The following is a 24,702-nucleotide window of genomic DNA, read 5'->3' on the forward strand; positions in this document are numbered from 1 at the left end:
ATAAATGCATTTGACACTCTTGATTCACTGCTCGTGAGAGGTAAGTAGTTTAGTGACTCTATACATAATACCTTTGACTATATGTGGAGAACCAAGGAACATAATGAAGTTGGTTGGTTGCTCTGAAGTTCACCGGACAAAGTAATGAAAGAAAATTATGAACTCAGGGATTGTAACCCCCGGCTTCAGAAGCACATACTGAGCCTCAAAGCTGCTAAGATTGCCCTGAGTGAGAGTCTTATCTCCTGTAGAGAAAGAGCTGAAATTGTGGAAAAACAGGCACAAGCTCTTCTATCAGTTGCTGACCTGCAATGAAAGGTGCATGCACAGCCTCGCCAGGTGCCTACTGTTAAAGTGAGGGCATTGATTGGAAAAGAATGGGACTCTGCAACTTGGAATGGGGATTTGTGGGAGGACCCTGACGAAGCTGGGGACATCAAGCTTGTAAACTCTGATGAACCTTGTTTTGCCAGAAGAAACAGCTTCCCCATTCCCAGTAGTGGCAACATCCCCTCCCCCACCCATGCTGCCATCAGCCTTTCCACCTTTGTCGGAGGAGATAAACCCAGCGCTGCCTGGGACAACAGTGATGGCCTCCCCTGAGGCAGTTGCCAGGCAAGATAATGTTGATTCTCCTCAAGAGTCACCCTCAATACCCCCGCCTGCTTCTAGACCTATAACTAAAGTCCCGGGGGGCCCCTAGAGGTGAGGTTGAGAGTGTGATCCATGAGGTGGTGCACTACACTCAAAAAGAACTGCTCGAGTTTTCTAATTTATATAAACAGTAATCTGGAGAACAGGCTCCTCCTACCTTTAAGTCAACAAGCTAAGAAGGGAGTTACAGTGTTGGCTGGAGTGACTATCCAGGACTATCAAGATGAAATCGGACTATCACTCCACAACGGAGGTAAGGAAGAGTATGTATGGAATATAGGAGATCCATTAGGGCATCTCTTCGTATTACCATGCCCTGTGATTCAGGTCAATGGAAACTACAACAGCCCAATCCGGCAGGACTACATATGGACCAGACCCTCCAGGAATGAAGGTTTGGGTCACTCCACCAGGAAAAACAAACAAACAAACAAAAAACAGTACCTGCTGAGGTGCCTGCTGAAGGCAAAGGGAATACAGAATAGGTAGTAGAAGAAGGAAATCATCAATACTAGCTGTGACCACGTGACCAGTTACAGAAACAAAGACTGTAACTGCCATGAGTATTTTCTCCTTTTGTTAAAAACATGTTTGTGCACATATAAACTTGTACTATGAAAATATATTCATTTTATTTTCTTTTTCCTTTATCATGTGACATAAGATTTATTAACTTCATTTCAGCATTTAAGTACTGTTGACTTTATGTAATAGCATTTGGGTTGGGGATTGGTATATTTCCGGTTGTACAAAGGATAGTTGTATTATGTTAGGCATAATTATGACCTTATTATTGTCCTTATTTGAACATTATGTATGATCTCAGGAGATGTGTATTGACAACGGGTGGACCTGTGATGGTTAATACTGAGTGTCAACTTGACTGGATTGAGTGATGCAAAGTATTGATCCTGGGTGTGTCTGTAAGGGTGCTGCCAAAGGAGATTAATATTTGAGTCAGTGGGCTGGGAAAGGCAGACCACTCTTAATCTGGCTGAGTACCATCTAATCAGCTGCCAGTGAGGCCAGAATATATAAAGCAGGCAGAAAAATGTGAAAAGGCTAAACTGGCTTAGCCTCCCAGCCTACATCTTTCTCCCATGCTGGATGCTTCCTGTCCTTGAACATCGGACTCCAAGTTCTTCAGTTTTGTGACTCAGACTGGCTTCCTTGCTCCTCAGCCTGCAGACAGACTATTGTGGAGCCTTGTGACTGTGTGAGTTAATACTACTTAAGAAACTCCCCTTTATATATATCTATCCTATTAGTTCTGTCCCTCTAGAGAACCCTGACTAATACATTCTTAAATGAAAAGGGAAATACAACATGCCAAAATCTATGGATACTGCAAAACCAGTACTAACCAAGAAGTTTATAGCAATAAACACATACATCAAAAAAGTAGCAGCCAGGCGTGGTGGTTCACACCCATAATTCCAGCACTTTGGGAGGCCGAGGTGGGCAGATCACCAGAGGTCGGGAGTTTGAGACCAGCCTGACCAACATGGAGAAACCCCATCTCTACTAAAAATACAAAATTAGCAGGGCATGGTGGTGCATGCCTATAATCCCAGCTACTCGGGAGGCTGAGGCAGGAGAATCACTTGAACCCGGAAGGCAGAGGTTGTGGTGAGCTGAGATCACACCATTGCACTCCAGCCTGGGCAACAAGCGCAAAACTCCATCTCAAAAAAAAAAAAAAAAAAAAAAAAAAAGTAGCAAGCCTTCACATAACCCAATGATGCACCTCGAACAACCATAAAAGGAAGAACAAATCTAAACCAAAATTAATAGAAGGAAATAAATAAAGATCATAACAAGAATAAATGAAAGTGAGACTAAAAACATACAAAAGATCAAAGAATCAAAAAGTTGGCTTTTTGAAATTATAAAATTGAGAAGACATTAGATAAACTAGGAAAAAAAAAAGAGGATCCAAATAAATGAAATTAGAACTTAAGAACGAGAAATAACAACTGATACCACAGAAATACAAGGGATTATTAGAGATTATTATGAAAAACTACATGCCAACAAATTGGATAACATAGAAGTGGATAAATTCCTGGACACATTCAACCTACTGAGATTGAACTATGGAAAAATAAAATACCTGAACAGGCCAATAATGAGTAAGGAGCTCAAAGCACTAATATAAAGTCTCCCATTAAAGAAAATATTAGGACCTGATGGCTTCACTATAGAATTCTACCAAACATTTAAAAAACAAATACTAATTCAACTCAAACGATCCCAAAAAGTAAAGAGAAGGAAACACTTCCAAACTCATTTTACAAAGCTGGCATTAATCCGACACCGAAACTAGTCAGGAACACAATGATAAAACTACAGGTCAATATCCCTCATGAACATAGATGCAAAAATCTTCAACAAAATGCTAGCAAACTGAATCTAACAACCTATTAAAAAGTTCATTCACCATGATCAGTAGGATTCATCCCAGGGATACAAGGATGGTTCAACATACACAAATCAATATACGAGCCCATAAGATTAATAGTATCAAGGACAAAACCACATGACCATTTAAAATAGACGTTGAAAAAACTTTTGATAAAATTCAACATCTCTTTATGACAAAAACTCTCAACAAATTGGATTAAAAGAACCATACCTCAAAACAATAAAGGTCAAATAAATGACAAAACCATGGCTAATATACTAATATTATACTGGTGGAGCTAATATACTGAATGGAGAAAAACTAAAAGCCTTTCCTCTAAACCTGGAACAAGACAAGGATGTTCATTTTCACCACTTTTACTCAAAAACAATACTAGAAGTTCCAGCCAGAGCAATTAGGCAAGAAAAATGAAGGTCATCAGTATTAGAAAGAAATAACTCAAATTATCTGTTTGTAGATGACATGTTCTTATATTTAGAAAAACCTGAAGACTCTACCAAAAATACTGTTAGAACTGATAAAGAGATTCAGTGAAGTTTCAGGATACAAAAGTCCACATATAAAAATCAGTAGCATTTATATACACCAAGAACAAACAATCTGAAAATGAAATCAAGAGAGTAATCCCATATATAATAGCTACAAAAAATATAAAATACTTAAGAATAAATCCAACCAAAGATCTCTACAATTAAAACTATAAAATACTGATGAAAGAAATTGAAGAGGACACAAAAACATGAAAAGCTATTCTATCTATGCTCATGGATTGAAAGAATTATCACTGTTAAAATATCTATACCACCCGAAGAGATTAACAGAGTCAATGCAATCCCTATCAAAATAACAATAACATTCACAGAAATATAAAAAGAATCCTAAAATTTATATGAAACCATAAAAGACCCCAAATAGCCAAAATAATCCTGAACAAAAAGTACAAAGTTGGAGGTACCACACTATCTGACTTCAAACTATACTACAAAGCCATGATAACCAAAACAGCATAGTTCTGGCATAAACACACACACACAGACCAACAGAAGAGAACAGAGAAGCCAGAAATAAATCCATGTATTTACATCCAACTCATTTTCCAAAAAGACATCCAAGAACATACACTGGGAAAAGGATAGTCTTATGATGCTGGAACACTGGATAACCACATGTAGAAGACTGAAACTAGACCCCTATCTCCCACCATACACAAAAGTCAAATAAAAATCGATTAAAGACTTAAATCTAAGACCCAAAACTATGTACTAGGAGAAAACACAGGGAAAATGCTTCAGGACACTGATTTGGGCAGTAAGACCTCAGAAGCACATGTAACAAAAGCAAAAATAGACAAATGGGACTATATCAAGCTACAAAGCTTCTACACAGCAAAGGAAACAATCAACAAAGTGAAGAGATAATCTACAGAATTACACAAAATATTTACATAATATCCACTCAACAAAGGATTAATAACCAAAATACAGAAGGAACTCAATTCAGTAGCAAGGAAAAACAACAAACAAAACACAAAAAATCTGACTAAAAAAATGGGTAAAAGATCTGAATAGACATTTCTCAAAAGAATATAGACAAATGGCCAACAGGCATATGAAAAAAATGCTCACCATTAATCATCAGGAAAATATATATCAAACTACAATGAGATATTATTTCACGCCATTTAAAATGGCCTTTATCAAAAAAGGCAAAAAAATAATGAATGCTAGTGAAGATGTGGAAAAGGGGGAACTCTCGTAGACTGTCGGTGGGAATGCAAATTAGTGTAGCCACTGTGGAAAACAGTATGGTGTTTCCGCATGAAACTAAAACTAGAACTCCCATAGGATCCAGCAATCTCACTGTGGGAATACATCCAAAAAAATGGAAATCAACATATCAAAGAGATACCTGCACTCCCAAGTTTATAGCACCACTATTCACAATAGCCAAGATATGGAATACATTTTTGTCCATCAGTGGATGTATGGCTAATGAAAATTTGGTACATATACACAATGAAATATTATTGAGCCATAAAAAAGACTGAAATCCTGTCATTTGCAGCAATATGGAGAGAACTGAAGGTCACTAAGTTAAGTGAAATAAGCCAGGTCCAGAAAGACAAGTGTCACATGTTCTCACTTGTTTGTGGGATCTAAAAAAGTAGATCTCATAGAGACATAGAGTAGGTGGTTACCAGAGGCTGGGAAGGGTAGGGGGGAGAGAGGGGTGGAGAGAGGTTCATTAATAGGTATAAAAATACAGTTAGATAAAGGAATAAGACTTAGTGTTTGATAATTCAGTAGGGTGACTATAGTTAACAATAATTTACTGTATATTTCAAAATAGCCAGAAAAGAAGAATTAGAATGTTCTGAACATATAAAAAAGATAAATGTTTGAGCTGATGGATATCCCAGTGACTCTGATTTATTATGCATTGTATGCATGTATCAAACTATCACATGTAACCCCTAAATTTGTATCAACAAAAAATGATATAAAAACTGGATGATGTGACAATGCGAGCATGCATATTGGGGAGTGGAATAAAGATTGAAATTTTTGAAAAAGGTATATAGATTCTATCTCTAAAAAAATGACAGCTAAAACTAGATTCTTGAAAAAAGCGATCAGGTTAAAATGTCCTCCCTCTTTCCCTATTCAGTTTAGAAATGCCAGCAACCTCAGTACATTAACAATACATAAACATAAAGATAGTTTAATATGAAAAACTAGTTTGTGTCCAGGAAAGAACTACTTACCTAGAAACTGATTTTATGCACAAAAATGAGACAATTTTACTATAAAATGAGTTGGGCACTATTTTTTTGCAAGGCATTTCCTATCAGAGCATTGTATATTTCTGTACTTATTTTATTTAATTCCTTAAAAATAATGTTCCAGTAGTGGATGTAAGCTTACAAGAGACTCTTCTCGAGCTTGGTGTAGGAAGGGAGCAAGTGTTGTATCTACATCTATAACTGAGTGACAGAGGTTTGAAACCCTTCAAGAAGTCCCATTTCAAGTGGCTCCTTGGCTGTTACCATTACCATAAAAAAAAAAAAAAAAAAAAAAGCAAAGCCAATCACTTATCTCTGGACCTGGAGGTCAGTTTTTCTGATAAGGCAGGAGAGTTGTCTAAACATAAAGGCTCAGGAATTGGTGCCAGAAATTAAGAAAGCACTATTAGATAGGCTTTCTTTATGTGCAGCAGACTTTAACTTAAACATCACATGTTAAATGTGCTAGCTTTATATATTTTTCAGTTATTACAATATGTCCATACACTTATTGCTTAAAATCATCTTGCTTACTATTACTAATATGCATACTATACTTTCGAAAATTGTCTAATTATCCATAGAACCTATAAAAATGTTTCACCTTTCTCTTTGTTTTGCTCCTCCTGTAAGGAGGAAACTAAAAAGAAGGCAATGACATCTAAAAGTACTCAATAAATTTGTGAAGATCTTTTGAAAGAAAAGACATTTCAAAATAATATTCCAGTTTAATAATTAAAATTTACTGTATAAAATATACTGCAAATTATGGCTGAGGATACTTAAAGGTACTGAAAGGTTAACAGAATATCTTAATGTGATTATATGTGGTTTTAATGTCATATAACATGATTCTGCACATTAATTTTCTTTAGTGGCAGAAAATACATAAAGCATCTAACAAAGATACTTACATTTGAAGGTTTAAGTTTGTTAATGATCGTTGTTTTGCCACTATTATCTAGCCCAAGGCACAAAACATGAACCTCCTTCTTCTTCAGGCCAAGCAAGATTGAAAGTCTGTCTAGCAATCCCATAATGTGATTCAAATATTTACAAACCAGCTGCAATTAAGAAAAAATAAAATATTACCCAAAGGCACCTTAAGTTATGGAAAATATTGGTACATGTATTAAAAAAAGGTAATAATTTAAATACACATAATAATAGTGTGAAAACTATGTCAATGTAGCTTTGCACTTAGTAAACACAGTGTAAGCTGATTACTAGAAAGGAGCCTTAACTGACAGGCAGATTTGCAGCTTATAACAGGTGGCAACACAGAACAATGCCTTGGAAATAACAACATTTCTCTCTGTAATTTATAATATTTAAGAAGAAAACATGGTCAGCCTCAGTATCATTTGGAGTCCGTGAATTGTGATACTTGAAAATATGGAAGCATTAGGCCGTAGCCTTTCCAGAAAATCTGAAACAATGAATGGGCAATGGGGTTCATGTATTCTAATGCTGAAACTCAGAAAGTAGAAGGCAGATCTGAAAAGCAGACAGATTTTGAGATTTTGGTGATATCATTTAAGCCACTGTTAAATCTTTATCAGAAGCCAGCCCCATTGTTATATTTTGTAATAATATGAAGTTACAATAAATTCACTTTTTTTTTTGCTTGCTTATTTCCAGTTTAAGTAGGGTTTTCTGTCAGTAGAAGCAAAGAATCCTGAAATACTTATCCTTATTTCCCCTTCTCCTACACATACATCTTTGTAAGTCACCACAAATACCTTTGTGAAGAAGGTTATGCATAAATACACACACACATTCAATGTATTGAACCTTACTAAATATCTGTTTTTTAACTGTTACTTATCTGAAACATCCTACTAAGTGCTATTTTAAAAGAACTTTATCATATTAGTATAGAATAAGGAAGTAAATACTGATTGTAGATTTTAATTTAGTTTTTTAAATATCTTAAAAATTTCTTTGTTAACTTGTCCCTAAAGTGTTCATTTCGCTTGTTCAATTGTATTGATTCTTTGAAAAAAAAAATCTTTCTAATGCAAACTTAAAAAAAAAAAAAAACTATCAGCAATCCAAAAATAGAAGTATTTGGAAGTCAAATAAAACTGCTGTGTACATAAAACTTGCTATGTGGTAACTTTATGGCTGTTCATATTCATCTAAGGTACTGTTAAATTTACACTTCAGGTCTCCAAACTTAACTTTTCAAACGAGCTCACTTTGGGTCCGTTGCTCCCCAAACCATTACTTTGTGGTAGAAGGACAGGGAGATAGATCCCTTTTTCCAGCCCCCAACTGCTGCAGGAACTGCTACAATATATCTGTGTACCAAATATTTCTCATTACTCACCAACATTAGTTCTCTAATGTTTTTATTCTCATTAAATTGACTTATTCTCATCTCCATCTAAGGTTGCATAAGCAATCTGTCATATTACAGTTTCTTCAATACTTTTTATTCCACACAATTTCAGGCAAGACCATACCTTGAAGGATGTGAGGCTGCAGCAACTTTATCAATAAGAGGCTTCCAAGACAACTGTATCTAAAAGGAGGCTGCACAATCAACATTTTGCTTAGGCCTTTTGGGACATGATTATGGGTAGAAATTTCAAAACTGAATTTCAGTGATGTGCAGAGAAGAGATGGAACAGTGCCATGCCAAAAGGTGAGGCCTATTACAGAACCACGTTTGTCTTTCCCCAAGGATGAGTTTGACCTCAGGTACTTCCATTTGTGCCACTTCTATCTACTTTTCTCCTTGTATTAGAGATTCAGATCTTATTCAGTCCATTTCTTTAAATTACAGCTTAAGGACCAGCATTTGTAAAATCTATTTTAAATTAACCTTCTGATGTCATGAAGCAATTCACACATACCATTTGATTTCAAAGTAAATTTGCTATTACTCACTTTATTTACTGTGTAAACATATTGATATAAATGCTTATATCTTGTTCTCCATTTCATACAATTTAGAACTTATGTTTTAAAAACGACAACTTCTCACATTTTCCCCCCTTTAAGCATCTACTATAAAGCACTGAGTGTTTAAAGCCTGATGCTTGAATATTCGTTTCTCACAGTACCTTGTATTGTGACTTTCCATCACTTTTCCATGGATTATCACTTGATACTTGTTACTGAAATATTTTGGGACACACAATTTAGAAGAGCAGGCAGTTTTTCTAAAAGAGGTAATCACATTTATTGAAATTGCTTTATAAACAACTATCATAGAGCCTTTAAACTTCTACGTTTCAAGTAGTTATAATTTTCCTTCCATAAGTTGACTTTCTGCATGCATAAATAAAAGATAATTGAAGCCAGTCAACATTTGTTAATCGTGTCTTAAGTGTGCAGCGAGAGATACAACTGTTTTCTGCAGCTTCCTACTCTGATAGCCATGATTCTCAACCCTGGCTGCCCTCTGAAATCAACTGCTGAATCCGAATTTTTGAAAATGAGATCAGGGCATCTGTAGTTTTAAAAGCTACCCAGTGTTTCTGATGTGAAGTTACTATTGAGAACTACTGGCTTTCAGAATAAAGCCAGTAGTTTCAAACTTCCAAGCACAGCTTTTAAGGTTGTTCACAATCTGGCTCCAATCTTCCTTTCTTGTTTCTTATCTTACTTAACCCTCTCTTTGCACACCAGCCAAATTCTCTTGGTTATTGTCTGACAGACTGTTTCCTAAAGGATTACATATTGCTAGAGAAGTCCAGAAGAATTAGGATGTTATCCACAGTTAACAGCTTAGAGGGTAAGCTGCAGAGACAGAGTGGTAGCCCAGAGAAAACACCACGAATGATACTTAGTAAACTCTGTAAAGTGTTTGTTGATTGAAATGTTGCCTACTTTTATTACCCCAAATAAACATTCTTATTCGGCTTTCAGTTTTTGATGACAGAATTTAAACCACACTTACACACACACACACACACACACACACCCCAAATACAGGAGTCTAAGTTGAGCACTGTTAAAACCCATCAACCAAACATTCGTCCAAACCAGTTCAGTAAGTTTTCTAGGGCCTCTATAACTCACCTTCTTTTCTACTTCTCATACATTAGCAACAACTACACGCGTGGAGTGAAAAACATGGGAAAGACCAAAGAGGAATTCTAAAACTGACGGGGACAGAGGGTGGCGCTGGCTTTAAAACCCGGGGTTGAGGAGATACCTGGTTTTTGAGGTTAGTCCGGAGGGCGCAGGAGCTGGCAACAGGAATGGACGCACTCGTATCGGTCTCCGGGATGGAAATCTGGTGCGAGGGTCCCTCAGCCTTCTTCTCGATGCCTACATGGGAAGGATGCCTGGTAATGAGCAAAGCCGTCTCTAGAAGTTGGAAAAACCCGCAGCCTCTGCAGCAGTCCGTGCATCAGTCGCTGAGCAGGCGCCTTGGCAGGCACCGTTCCCTTGGCAACAGGAGCTTCTTCCGGTCCTGAAGCCACGCCTCCCCGGGGGTCCTGGCGATTCAGCCGTTGTGCTGTAGCTGGGATTGAAGAGCTCCGGGAAAAGGCCAGAGGCGCGCCGAGGAACTATACATTGAAGAAAAATGTGTGCACAGGTAGCAGGGTGAGCTGCCTATTTCCTGCGAGGAGCCGGGCAGTTCCCGGCGTAGCATCATGGGAGTTGTAGGCGCGCGCACAGCTTTCTGGGAAGCGTTTGGCGTTCGCGTGTGCTGCGTGTTTGTCGCTCGGCCCTGGTCTTCCTGGGGATCCAAGAGGCTGGCGCTGGGTGTGGCGCGGAGAGCGTCGTTACCGGGCACCAGCGTAGCGTGGTGGCAACCACTGCAAGACGACACTGTCCCCCCTGGGGCAAGATGTGCTCCGGAGTTCCCAGTTGCCCATCGCACCGACTCTTTTCTGGGTCCTGATAGGCCTCCCACCCTAAGTCCCTGTAGAGGTAAAACTGTTAATACAGGAAGGTAGAGGGGACAACTGGTGTAAAAAGTCAAAAGGTGTTATTCGGCTAAGAAAGTATGCCTGTACCCCTGCTTCTTAGTTGTGTGGTCTCCCGAAGAGATTTCTACCAGGCATAATCTCCTGTGAGTAGATTACAGTCTCCAGAATCAAATCGGCAGGTGGTCAGGAAAGGTATTAATTAATAGTCAATACTTAAAGTTGACCACCTTCTTAAATTGCACTTGGATTTTATAGTCATAGTCACAAATGGTCTTCAAATAGAAAATATTTAAGCATACCCTTCCCCACATCTTTTATTCCTGCGTTTTCCAACGGACACATTACAGATGCAGTCATTTTAAAGATCTAGCCTTTCAATCTGCCCAACTCCACTAACCTCACCCCCAGTGAATGGCCTCATTCTTCAAATAGGGGTTTGTATCTCTTCATTTTTTTTGTTTGTTTGTTTGCCATGGGTGTAGGATTTCCGACCCCCTGCCCCCCACCGCGCGACCCTTTTCAACTAGCTAGTATTATGTTTACTGCACTGCCTGTTCTTTGGCCTGTCAATTCATTTGGCCTATAAAATGGATTAGGAGGGTGCAAAAAGAGACTAGAAGGAATTATTTCAAAGTAATATGGTAGGGGGGATGGTTGTAAGCGTGTGATTATGGGGTGATTTATCTTTTGTCACTTCTCCAAATTTCCAAATGTAATTTCATTTTTACAGCGAAAAAACAAAAGTGGCTCTGGATTAGTGATTCTTGTTGAAAGACAAAAACAAAACAAAGACCCTATGGATGCATATCAACATATAAATGTCCTTGTAAAAATGGAGTATGGAAATACATTCTTTCTTACTGTGTGGTCTTAGCCCAATTTACCCTTCTCCGTGCTTCTATCCTCACCTTCAAAACTATAGTATTTATCTTATCTGGTAGTTCTGAGTATTAAAGATAACAGAAATACAAATGTTTGGCACATGTTTATTGTTCAATAAATAATGTCCTGTCTTCTTTTGTCTTGAGATTTTTATTGTATAAACAAAATTGACCCAAACCCTAACTGTGGTGATTCTTTAACTTCTGAACTTCTGATCGTGAAAGCATTGACAGGGAACACTTTTCTGTGTTGAACACTTTTCTGTGTGCCTGGGTGTTGTGACTCACTTTTAAGAGATGGACGCTAATGTGCTTGCTGCCAAAATATAACATTTTTTTTTTTCTTAGCGATAGGCCGAAATGTTGTATTTCAGAAAACTTTCATGGACAGACTCAATTTTTCCTGCTGGAGTTGATATTTTCTGCCTCTAGGTTGAGTTCATCTCTTTTGGCTTAATATAAAACATTTGGTGAAAACTGGAAATAAAATGGACATATTGAGGAGCATCCAACTTTTCAGGAAACCAAGGCAGATAGATAATTCTTTTACAAAAATGTAGCTGGTCAAATCGTTATCTTAGATAAGTATAGTTGATAGATGGCTTATTACTAGAGATAAATGTTATGAAATAAAGCAGTTAAATAATCTAGAAAAAAATGTTAGCCTTGAAAATATTAAACTTAAAAAAACATAAAGGCTGCCAGGCCCGGTGTCTCACACCTGTAATCCCAGCACTTTGGGAGGCTGAAGCAGGGGGATCACGAGGTCAGGAGTTCAAGACCAGCCTGGCCAACATGGTGAAACCCCATCTCCACTAAAGATACAAAAATTAGCCGGGTGTGGTGGCACGTTCCTGAAATCCCAGCTACTCAGGAGGCTGAGGCAGGAGAATCGCTTGAACCGGAGAGGCAGAGGTTGTGGTGAGCTGAGATTGTGCCATTGCACTCTGGCCTGGGCAAAAGGGTGAGACCCTACACTCAAAAACAAAACAAAACAAAAAACATAAAGGCTGGGCACAGTGGCTCACCCTGTAATCCCACCACTTTGGGAGGCTAAGTAAGGCAGGAGGATCTCTGAAGGCCAGAGGTTGGAGACCCCATCTCTATTAAAAATAAATACATATAAATATTTCATATGGTTGAATCTGCTGTTTTGGTGCTTTGTCAACTGAAACTCCTCTCACGGGTACATTCAGAGGCTGAGATACAATTGTTCCGCTTGATTTAAGAAGTTAGTTTGACTCTTTTTATTTTATTATGACAATAACAAGCTTTAAAAATGCTACGTGATTTTCTTAAAGCCACTTAAGATAACCATAACAGAATATAATTTTAGGTACCTTCTCACCAGTTTTAATTTCATACTGGCTTTTAGAACTGTAGTAAGAAAATTATAAAAAAGAAAAGAGTCAGATACAATGAACACAGCACAGTTCTGATTAATTCAGGATACTTTAGCGTTATTTTCTCACCAGCAACATTTAAAAGAATATAGATAATCCCTGATTTATAACTTACTGCAAGTTTTTGGTGTAAACATTGGTCTAAAGCTGTGTTTCAACAGTTGATGTTATGTGTACCCTTTTTTCATCTGCAATTTCTGTGCAGTACTGCCTCTGCAATGAACACTTTAATTTACTTGAATCTCACAAAATATTTTCCAATATAAAATCGCTACAAAAATATTTACTAGTTTTTTATAGTGATTTCTGTGAATTTATGTCTAAACCTAATGACATTATTTAAAAAATTTACAACTATGATTTTGCATCCAGAATTACTAAATTATCTAAAGAGCATCTAGATTTATTAGACCAAAAAATAAATTGCATTAAATCTGCATGAATACAACAATACAAAAAAGTCACAAATTCCACCACCAAAACTGTAACTTTTATTTGCCAATAGATATTTTAATAAACAGGCTTACTCCATCTGTAAGACCCTGATAATGCCTCTTAGGAAATCATAGAAAAATAAAATACAATAATTAGTAATTTGTACCTTGTACAAAAATCTTATTATGTTGCTCAGCAGGTAGTTTGCTAAACAGCATATTCTTTCAGCAAATAGATGACATATGTTATGCAATTCACCACAAACAACCCCTCATATTGAGAGCTGAGCATTCTATAACACTATTAACTTGTAAGCATGCCAGCACATGAAAATTTACATGGAAAGTTATTAATATTATAGTAGATTTGTGTAAGATAAAAATAGTACCACCTTCAAATAAGTCTGGACTACTTCACTGCTATAGTAAAGTAGATAACAGGTAGGATTGCAGTTCAATTGTTAACACCTTTTTACTTTGTTTATCGCTCTACCATATTGTGATTACAACGAGAAAAGAGAATGTAGGCTGTGTCAGGAACCTGAGTGGAAGGCATATATTGAAGCTTTAAATGGTGATAGATTACTAAAGAGAAAAACATAAAACAGTGCTATACTTCCCTATTCTCATAGATAAATCTTTTTCCCCTTTTGTAAGAGCAGATGGGTACAGAGTTAAATCCTTAATTAATAAATAGCTTCATGACAAGTTACAAAGATGCTTTAAAAATCATATTTGTACTTATAGGGAGGGAAACTATTTTTAGCTGTCATTTTTTATTAGTCAGATATAGCTCTATGAGGGATTAAATATCTCAACCTAGACATGTTATCTAGGTATTTTATATAAATATGCTATTTAGTTTTCATATACTTCAGGATTTGTGCTACAAAGATTATATAACATTTTGAGTGCACTGCAATTGTTGATATCATCTACCATTTAAAATTTGATGCGGCCATTTAAAATTTAAAGTGTTTAATCAAATACATATTTATATGTACATCTATATCTTTACATTTTTGGCTATGCTAGAACAGCAAAAAATGGAGAGCAATCTCATTCCATTATTCACAATCTAATTTCACATCAAATCCAAATAATAATGCATCTTTAAATTCCAACATATTGAATTACATACAACCTAGAGAGATATATATACACACATACACACATACATATGTATATATACATATGGTATATATACATATATATATATCTCCAGAAACAAAGGACCAAGCACAATTAAAAGATCATATTCTTCCTATAGGATAGAGGGGCACAATGAACAACCAACCATATTGCCCATGTGTTTTCCGTAAATGACAGAAGGCATTGTTTTCCTATATGAAAACAAAATAATTTTTACTAAAAGATTAGTTCCTGTTTGTCTTTTATTTTAAAATTTACATGGGACCTCAATGCCCTCCCAAATCCTGTTTGAAAAAAGTGACAGGTCGATTATGCAATATACACCTTTCAGGATTAAGCTAATTTTAATTTTGATAGGCTTTGAATTCTAACAGATTAGCTACAAAATGTTTCTGCCTTTTAATCTGTAACAGATGAAAATAAGGAAAACAGTATTTATGACATTGAGAAGTTCTCAATCTCTACATTATGGAAAGAAGGACTCTTACCAGAGTCCTTGGAAACCACAGAATTCAAAGTTTCGGGTCTTCCAATAAGATGTCTCAAAAATATTTAGTAAAGATGCCTTTAAAATATTTCATCAAATATATATTCACTTTCCTACTATCCAACTACTTACATATGTCTCTTCCAACCTATACGCCCTTCCCATCCTCCATATTGGCTTTTATCTCATTCTTGGTAAAATTAAAAAAAAACTTACGGAGTGACATCCTTCCCTTTCTACCACAAATATACCAACCTATCTGCACATTACACATTCTGCCTTCCTTTCATTGGAGTTCTATATTCCGGCACCTATCAAAAATTAACCTCCCTACTTATGCTTTAAATCGCAACCCCTCTCTCTCTCAAGGCCTTTGTTACAATTATCATCTCTCTTGCATAATCAGTTTTCCCGTCTGCCAAGTCATTTTCATCAGTAGATAATATGCTGTAGCATCCTTAAAAAACAAAACAATTCCTTGACTTCCTTTCTCCAGCTATTATCCTATTTCTTTTGCTCCCTTTACATCAAAGCTTTTTGAGAGAGTTGTTTATAGATAGTGATTTCACCTCCTTCCTTTACATCTCTCCTTAATCCATGTCAGTTAGGATTTGACTCCACTATTTCATAGTTGATAGTTGACTCCACTATTTTCATAGTTGATGACCTTGTCAAGGTCATCAACAACAACAACTTCCATGTTGCTAAATCCCATGGACATTTCTTTGTTCTAATCTTGACTTCTTAAAAGCGTTTAATCCAGATGAGCAACTGCATTTCCTTTTTCTCTAGCTTACTTGATACTCCATTTCTTCTGTTTAATTCTAATTATCTGCCTATTAAACATTGGAATAGCATAGAGTGCAATCCTAGGCCTACCTCTACAGGCTTTTCCTAGGTGATTTCCAAACTTTAAATAGCATGTATATACTGATGCCTTCCAAATCTTGAAGTAATGAATCCACCACGTTTTTGCTTGAATTACTCCAGTAGCCTCATGCGTATACCTTCTCCTCTTTTTGCCTCATTTCAGTGTACCAAGAACACTGTTCTCTACTCTCCAACACTCCAAATTTTCGTTCATTAACTATTCCCCTCTGCTTGTAATTTCATTCATTAAATTTTCTCTCTGCTTATAACGCTCTTCCCCCATATCTTCTCATGGATGCTTCCTTCATGCATTTCAGATATCAGTTTAAATGGCATGTCCTTGGGGAAGATTTCCTTTACCGCTTAAAGGAGTCACAGTCATGCTATGTGACATTTTTAATTATAAGCACAGCACATCACTATTTCTTCATTGTGTGTCTTTATCACTAGAAGGTCAATTCCATGAGACAGGGACTTTGCTTGTCTTGGTCACCATGTATCCTCAGTGCTTAGAAAAGGACAATGGTACATGGTAGTGTTCAATAAACAGTTGAATGGAGTGAATGGACTTACAGATAAATATATTTTAAAGGTATGTCAGTATATATATATATGAAAATTTAGGAATTATACAATTTTGGACCAGTAAGGAGACATGATCTTCTTTAATTTGTTGTTGCTATGGTTATATTTGTTACATAGTTTAAAGAGGTAAACACTAAGCTTTGACTGATATTTTTTATTGTTATATTATAGATACCTTATTATTGCATTTAATGGTAGAGTGACCAAGCTTGTAAGGTGGAGAAAACGATTATTTTGTTTTCTCAAAGGTTTTTGGAAACTCTGAAGAAAATAAGCAGATTACATATAAATGGAGTAGCTTTTCACTCTTGTTTGAAGTATCCTACTTGGTAAGATTTTACAAACTGAATAAGCAGTAAGAAGTGAGAAGTAACTATAAAAAATATATGTTCTTTTTTTGAATTTATAACATCCAGTGGAGAATTTTCATTTTGTATTTCCATTCATGGGAAGAGTTTGCTTTCTCTAGCAAATTTTAGGGGATATCAGACTAACATTAAATAAAAGAAGAATAACTTCAAAAAGAATAACTTCTAGCCAGTGTGCTATGACACTTGGTTTCAACTTCTTTGAGAGTTGGAAACTTTCAAGCATAATGAGACCGAATGGAAATACAAAAAATACAATGGCTCTTTTTAAAAATACTTAAAACAACTGGAAAGAGAAGGCAATCTTCTTGAAAGAATATAAGCATTTAGAGATCAAAATATATTATATCACATAAAATTAATATGTAAGTACTATGTTTTTAAGCATTTAAGAGTATGTGTAAAATTAATATAACTGCTTAAAAAGATAAATTGATGCTAAAAGAAGATATCAAGTAAGTTCCTTTTTTATGCATCTTGATATATACTATTTTTATATTTAATGATGGCCAGAAAAAAATCTCTTTATTATCCATGGGATAATTTATTAATATGTTTAAAGTGCTATGGCAGTCCAATATTCAATGTATTATTATTTGAATTTTTTGGCAAATTCTTTGATTATATATGTCTTGGAAAACAAAGGATTAATAATATGGAAACGTTAAGAATTTTGATGACTTGTTCTATTACAAAACATTTTTAAAATTAACTTTTTCCTATTTTTGATATTTTGATGACATTTCTTTCTAATTTTATATATCAATACATATTTTAACAACTATTAGTGTACTCATTTATATTAGAGATTCCCCTCCTTGAAATGCACTTTAGTTTCAAAATTACCAATAAGAGTACTGTGACATACTTTTTATTCACTCTTTTCTAACAGTTTTTAAAATGAGGTAAGTAACAACTTTAAAACAAACCCCTCTTTGTACTGTATTACCTTTTAGTGTTTTCCTTAATTTTGGTGGAACTTAGTCTGTTGCCATGTTCTGCATTCTTGCTTTGCCTCTGATTTTTTAAACAAATGAGGTTACTATAGCAGGTATACCATAATTAACATTTTAAGAAACAAAGACTGTTAAAAATTATTCCTTCAAAATTCAAAATTAAACTGTCAAAGTTTTCACTGTACACAAAATTAAAAATAAGTATAATTTATGTAAAATATCCCAAAGATATTTATATCCTGTATATATTCAATGTTTTTCAATGTCACAGTCCAGGGTGGAATGTGATTAACAAAATGAATAATAATGTATCCAAAATCAAGCACACACCATAATCTTTACATCAAGTGTTACTCATGTTCATATTTGTTAACGCTGCTCAGATATTGTGTCCTGCTCCCTCCCCAAAATGCTCCCATTTCACATTTTGATTTTTTTTTACTCTAAGAGGCCTAAAAACCAAAAAATTTTATCAAAGCTACATTTTTTTGGTAAGAACAAAATGATATTTTTGCATAGCATGAATATATTAATACATTTTTCTTTGAAGACATATCTAGCATGGGAAGAAAGAGTACATTAAAATAAATTCCAAACTTCAATGACAAACATTTATACACATTAAACCTTACTTTCCATGCAGAGCAGCAATTTTGAAAAGCCCCAATCATTGTTTATTAACTGTATATGATATTCAGCATTGTCTTAAAGATACTTGAGGTTATTGCAATAATAGCTCTTGATAATATACCAACGGATATTTAAACAAGTTATATTTAACAATGAGCATATCAATCACATTGACAGAAAAAAATAGCTTGTTCAGTTACAAGTTTGTTAGCAAGTTATTAGCCATTGATTTTTGTTATAGAGCTTCTAAAGGCTACAATTTTGAGCAGACTTATTCTGAAGACAAAAACAATATGGTAATAAATAAAGCATGCACAGTCAAAGAAAAACTTCCTCATGACTTTAATAATTATATTACTGGGTAGACGAGAATTCTAAAGATAGCAAAAGTTACTACTTTGAAAAATAAACGAATATGAAGAATTATATTATGGCTTCTCTAAGTGAATGAAGATGTGTTTAAATGTAAATTTAACAAAAGCAATTTCTATCTAAATGCATACAGTTCATCCTACAAATTACTAAAGGTAGAAAAGAGATTTTTAATTATAAAAGCAGTGGAAGAGGACATTTTACATACGGTAAAAATCTTAAAAGTGTAGTGTTTGCCTATCTTTACAAATTAGCATTCTTCTCCCTATCATGATTTTGAAAAATTAAATGATATTGAGTCTTTATAGAACAGAGCCAAATTAAGACTGTTCTAAGGATGAGCTACAAATGTGGAAAAACTTGTAGAGAAATGTTCACATCAATTTGCTTCTCATGTAAGCTCATATTTAACTCATGAAACAAAGATATCTATCCTCAGTTACTAATACCTAAATATACCAATTGAATGGAATATATGAAAAATGATTCTTATATCCTTGGAGTTTTCTCTACAATAATGTATTATTTTGGGATAAAGGTAGTTCTCACTTCAGTGGGCGATAATGAGATGGAGACCCTGTTACTAACTAAATAGGAATCCTGAATTAGAGTTGTCCTCCTTTTATTATTTTGTAGAGCACCCTATCTATACTTGTATCTCAGTTGTTCTGATTTGTTGAGATTATAACTTACTATCTAACCAAAAATGAGTTTATTATGACAAATTAAAAATGGCCAGAGGTCACAAATAATGCAGAAAATACAAGTAAGAACAGTTTTACTTGAGGGAAGATTTTCACTAATTCTGATACTTTTCTAGTTTACAACTCCTGAGAAGATTGTGTTGTTAATTTATACCTTATTTTTTAATTAAATATAGGAGCCACATCTTTTTTTTTTAACATTTAAGAGCTATTTTTCCTCCTCATCTGTCACGTGATTTTTCTTTAATACCTTTTTTATTCTTAGGAATGAATTAGTTGTGTCTAGGGGTAAAGGAATTCTTTGAGACTTTCTCTATAATGAAACAAATCAAAAGTTCTCTTAATGATGTAGAGATTTGTTACTTTGATTAATCAGTGTGAAAGTTCAAGCAAGAACTTTTCCATGTTTTGTTTAAAAGAAAACTTTGTGGCCGGGCGCGGCGCCTCACCCCTGTAATCCCACCACTTTGGGAGGCCGAGGCGGGTGGATCACGGGGTCAGGAGATCGAGACCGTCCTGGCTAACACGGTGAAACTCTGTCTCTACTAAAAATATAAAAAATTAGTCGGGCGTGGTGGCGGGCGCCTGTAGTTCCAGCTACTCGGGAGGCTGAGGCAGGAGAATGGCGTGAACCCGGGAGGCGGAGTTAGCAGTGAGCCGAGATCGAGCCACTGCACTCCAGCCTGGGCGACAGAGCAAGACTCCGTCTCAAAAATAAATAAACAAATAAATAAAGGAAACTTTGCTTTCAATGGGACAGTGCAAAAATCACTTGATGTCACTGAGATATACAAACTTTGCAGTTGACAGATTCCTTTTTAAAAGGTAAAGTTTATTTATTTCCTAGTGCTTTGCCTGCCTTAGTAATTGAAAAGTTTTCTCTTTTTTTCATTTTAAAGTGTAATTTTGGATTGCCACTGGCTACCTAAAGAAGTTCCAAATATACTGTAAAATCTCAAAAAGTAAATGCTAATAAAACAAAAACTCTTTCGAATTAAGAGCAAAGAATCCAAGTCTTTCCATTAAGCTATAAATCTTCTCCCTGAGCACAGCGGCTCACGCCTGTAATCCCACCACTTTGGGAGGCTGAGGCGGGCAGATCATCTGAGGTCGGGAGTTTGAGACCAGCCTAACCAACATGGAGAAACCCCGTCTCTACTAAAAATACAAAATAGGCTGGGCGTGGTGGCGCATGCCTGTAATCCTAGCTACTCGGGAGGCTGAGGCAGGAGAATTGCTTGAACCTGGGAAGCGGAGGTTGTGGTGAGCCAAGATTGCGCCATTGCACTCCAGCCTGGGCAACAAGAGGGAAACTCCATCTCAAAAAAAAAAGATATAAATGTTATTTTTTATACATTTTCTACAAACTCATTGTTAATTTGAAGCTAATTTATTACTCGGAAAAAGATGATTTGTTAAAACTACATTTTGATGACCTGTATCTTTTTCTGGATCTTTTAATTTTTTTCCAAGAATACATGTATATTATGACACATCCACTTATAACAGAAAAAGTTAATTTTTATCCTGAGAAATCTTTGCTACATCTCATCAGTATTTTTTTTTTAACAGTAAGAAATAGATGGAGTGTTTACTTTTACACAATATAAGATATTTCTATCATTTCACTTAGTAATATGTTATAGTCAGGAGTAATCTTCTATTTCCCCTGTTAAATGGATGGATTTTATGCTACCATTGCAGGTCATACCTATTATTATGTTTACTAGAACGAGTGAATAAGCTTGAACAAGAGATTACTCCAGAATTGCTCTTGAAAAGAAAGCTAATGTTTTCTAACAGGAGGCACCTTTGAGGTAGTGAATCCATATACGAACTGATAGCTATGCTATCAGACAATAAAAATCTGTGACTCTTGAAGAGGATCAACTGTTAACGAGAGAAACTGTTTTAGAGAACCCAGGAAGTATGCTCCCCCCGCCAGAGGGATTATGGAGTGTTTTGGAAGAATACTATGAGAATTTGAGGTCCAAAATATTTCTTTCCATTTGAATTGGAATTGCAAATCCAATTCACACTGGATGAAGATCCTATTTATTTCTTTATATTCTACGGAAAGTGCTATTCCCCGGTGACATGGCAACCTAGCAAACATAGCAAATAAAGCTCTAAATTTTAATAATGAGAGTTACTTGAAAGCAATGACAGCACAGCCAAACTTATCTTTGTAGTAAAATTTTGTGCATATAGGAGATATTCCATAGATATTTGTTAAGCTGAACTAGATAAAATCTATACTGTCTTTGCAGAACATTATAAAGATTGAAAAATTGTTGAAAATATTGCTTATAAAAACCAAAAGTTAGGTGACTTCAGTATCTTATATTCTGGTGGAAGAATACCATCCATTTAACCCAGTGAACTCTTCTACCTTTTGGAGTCTTCATATTAAAAAGTATTAAAATATTTGTTGATTGAATGTAAAGTAATATGAATCTCTTCTACTTCACAGAATTTGACATTGGAAAAGTTAAGATGCTCATACTAAAAGAAGTGATACATATGCTTCAAATCTCTTTGATATATAGAGACATGGACACCAATTGTGAGTTTATAATAACAGATATTGATCTTAAAATACTAATTTTTAAAAATATTAATAATAAACTTCCTTAGTTAAAGCAATTGAAACGATCATCATCATCCATTTCAAAATTACTTTCCAAAAAACTTGATTTCAAGTTAAGGAAAAGCCAGAACCCATATCCTCTGTGAGTACAAATGTTCTCAATTATGTGATAGAACCCAAAATATTATAGCTTTTGCAACATCCCCCTGCCCCAAGCCGCTTCTAAGGAAATCTACACAATCTTTTTAGATTTGTTGTGCTACCTTTTTTATGCTGATTGAGATAATGTGTGGCGTGATAGAAGCTGAGAAAGGAATAAAGAGAGAGGATGGGGGAATTAAAAACAGGGCTGAGAAAGTTTTAGAAAATTTAATAAAAGAGGAGAAAAGAAAGAACTAGTACAGTGAAAATTATGAAATGAGAGATTTAACTGACTGCCTTGTAGAGCAGAAATTTGGTAGGAAGAGACACCAAAACACATTTTTAAGAAATGTGGTTGGGTGATAAGTAAAATAATTCATTCTTTACCATCTCTTCTGAAGAGCTTCTTTAGAGCCTTTGCTTTTCAAGGATCGGATTTGGATTTGTTTTCCATTCATGGGCTGAGATAGGTTTTAAAGCTGTTGCTGGAAGGCAGTTTTATTCAGGTTATACTTTGATAGATTTTAAAGACGAATGCAGAGTGAAATAAGATGTCTTATTTTCATATGGAACGTAGAACATTTATCACCAGTTATAACTCATTGCAAAAGTGCTATAATTCTTGATTCGTGTTAAACCACAAAAATTTTGCAATTTGATTGCTTTTTAAAATGATTTAAATACTTTATCTCTCTCCTTGATTGTACATTGTTTTCACATTTTTTCCAAATATGCCTTCTACTATGAGATAATGAGTTCACCATAGACTGAAAATTGACCATCTAGAAATAAAATGAAAATGATTTTTTGACTGTCTGGTTTTAAAATCCAGAATACCCCCTCAGTAGCATAGATCAAGACGTTTAAAATAAAGTAGGTATATGAGTCTATATGCATATTTTAGGTATCAGAGATTATTCCTGAAGACTTGTGATTTATGGAAGTTACTTATTTTCTTTTTATAATTAAGTTTTATGCTTTGCATATTAAACAGATGTAATTACCTAAAATGTAAACTAGTAAGTCTCAAAATGTTTCATGTAAAATTTTCAGATGAATTTGGCATTTTAACTGTTAATATTCCTGAATATTATAATATTCCTGGGATCATGGGGTGCATGACTGGTAGGCAGTAAATAGATATCCTTATATTTTAATGTTTCTGTTTAATCTTGCACACATGTTTCAATCTTGCCATAACCATAATGAAGTTCAAAGTTACATTTAAGATTATCATGCTTACCATTCTGAAAAATAAAATTATAATTTAAAAGGAATTTTGAAGGAGACATGGGATGAGAGACAAAGCAAAAAGGTACTTTTATGATACTATAAAAAGATGTTAGGGAAAGAAAAAATAAGTACAAATTAACCAGATGTAGAATAGGATCATCAGACATTTTAAAAGAAAAAATTCTTAATAGACAACTTTAACCTTGTAATCACTGAATGCTCATCCCATAGAAGTTTAAATAACTTAATAGAATTTATTTCAAGGTACACAGATGGTACCGACAGAGTCCTGTGGAAGACCATATTATTCTATTCCTTATTTTCCTAAATACCTTTTTTGTATTATAAAAATAAATATATGATTAATAAATTTAATCTGTTTTACATCTGTTCTTATTTAATATATATTTGAAGATACGTAAATATGGAAATTTTATATTTCTTCTAAATGTATCCAGATTTGTGTAAATGTATCAAGCAAACTGCAGACAGTCTATGAGTGATGCACAACCATGCAGGTTGATGGCTGGAAAATGTAGCTAGCTATATCTGGCACACTTACTTAAAAAGTGATGATTTTCCCATCGCCCCCTACCTTTTTTTGTATATTTTAAGAAACATCTAAAGACTCTTCCTTCTAGCTTTGCTTTACACATTTGTTTTGAAATGAGAAGGATTAAGCTGTGGTAGGGAAAAATCAGGAGATAAGTCAGCAAAAGAAAATATGTAGAAGGGTCTAGTATAATGGGACAATCAACAAAATCTAAATATAAGAAAAAATGGCCAGGAGCAGTGGTTCACACCTGTAATCTCAGCACTTTGAGAGGCTGAGGCAGGCAGATCACCTGAGGCCAGGAGTTCGAGCAGCCTGGCCAACATGGTGAAACCCCGTCTCTACTAAAAATACAAAAATTAGCCGGGAGTGGTGGCAGGCGCCTGTAATCCCAGCTACTCGGGAGGCTGAGGCAGGAGAATCGCTTGAACCCGGGAGGCAGAGGTTGCCGTGAGCCAAGATCGCGCCATTGCAGTCCAGCCTGGGCAACAAGAGCAAAACGCCTCCGTCTCAAAACCAAACAAACAACAAAAACAAAAACAGTTTCCTTTATTTAAAAAAAAAGCAAACCACTACTATGACAAAAAATG

At 35.2% G+C, this 24,702-nt stretch overlaps 2 protein-coding genes across 10 annotated transcripts in view; both read right to left on the reverse strand.

The window, feature by feature from the left end:
- ARL6 (ADP ribosylation factor like GTPase 6) overlaps positions 1-12,651 on the reverse strand; it is a 40,402-nt gene extending 27,751 nt beyond the window's left edge. For 3 of the 9 annotated variants that reach the window (XR_008523234.2, XR_008523230.2, XM_024244133.3), the window contains exons 1-3: positions 10,030-12,651; positions 8,933-9,031; positions 6,776-6,925 (exon numbers count right to left, since the gene is read on the reverse strand). Coding sequence is in view for 4 of the 9 variants with exons in the window: in XM_024244133.3 (XP_024099901.1) it covers positions 6,776-6,898 (123 nt within the window). In the remaining 5 variants the exon portion in view is untranslated. 9 annotated transcript variants of the gene reach the window in all.
- Positions 12,652-17,657: 5,006 nt separating this feature from the next.
- Positions 17,658-24,702, reverse strand: part of EPHA6 (EPH receptor A6) — a 965,948-nt gene continuing 958,903 nt past the window's right edge. The window contains exon 19 of the mRNA XM_063721671.1: positions 17,658-17,950. Coding sequence (XP_063577741.1) covers positions 17,914-17,950 — 37 coding nt within the window. The 3' untranslated portion in view covers positions 17,658-17,913. The remainder of the gene's footprint in view (positions 17,951-24,702) is intronic.

This window comes from Pongo abelii, chromosome 2 (assembly GCF_028885655.2).
Source record: "Pongo abelii isolate AG06213 chromosome 2, NHGRI_mPonAbe1-v2.0_pri, whole genome shotgun sequence".
NCBI lineage: Eukaryota > Metazoa > Chordata > Mammalia > Primates > Hominidae > Pongo > Pongo abelii.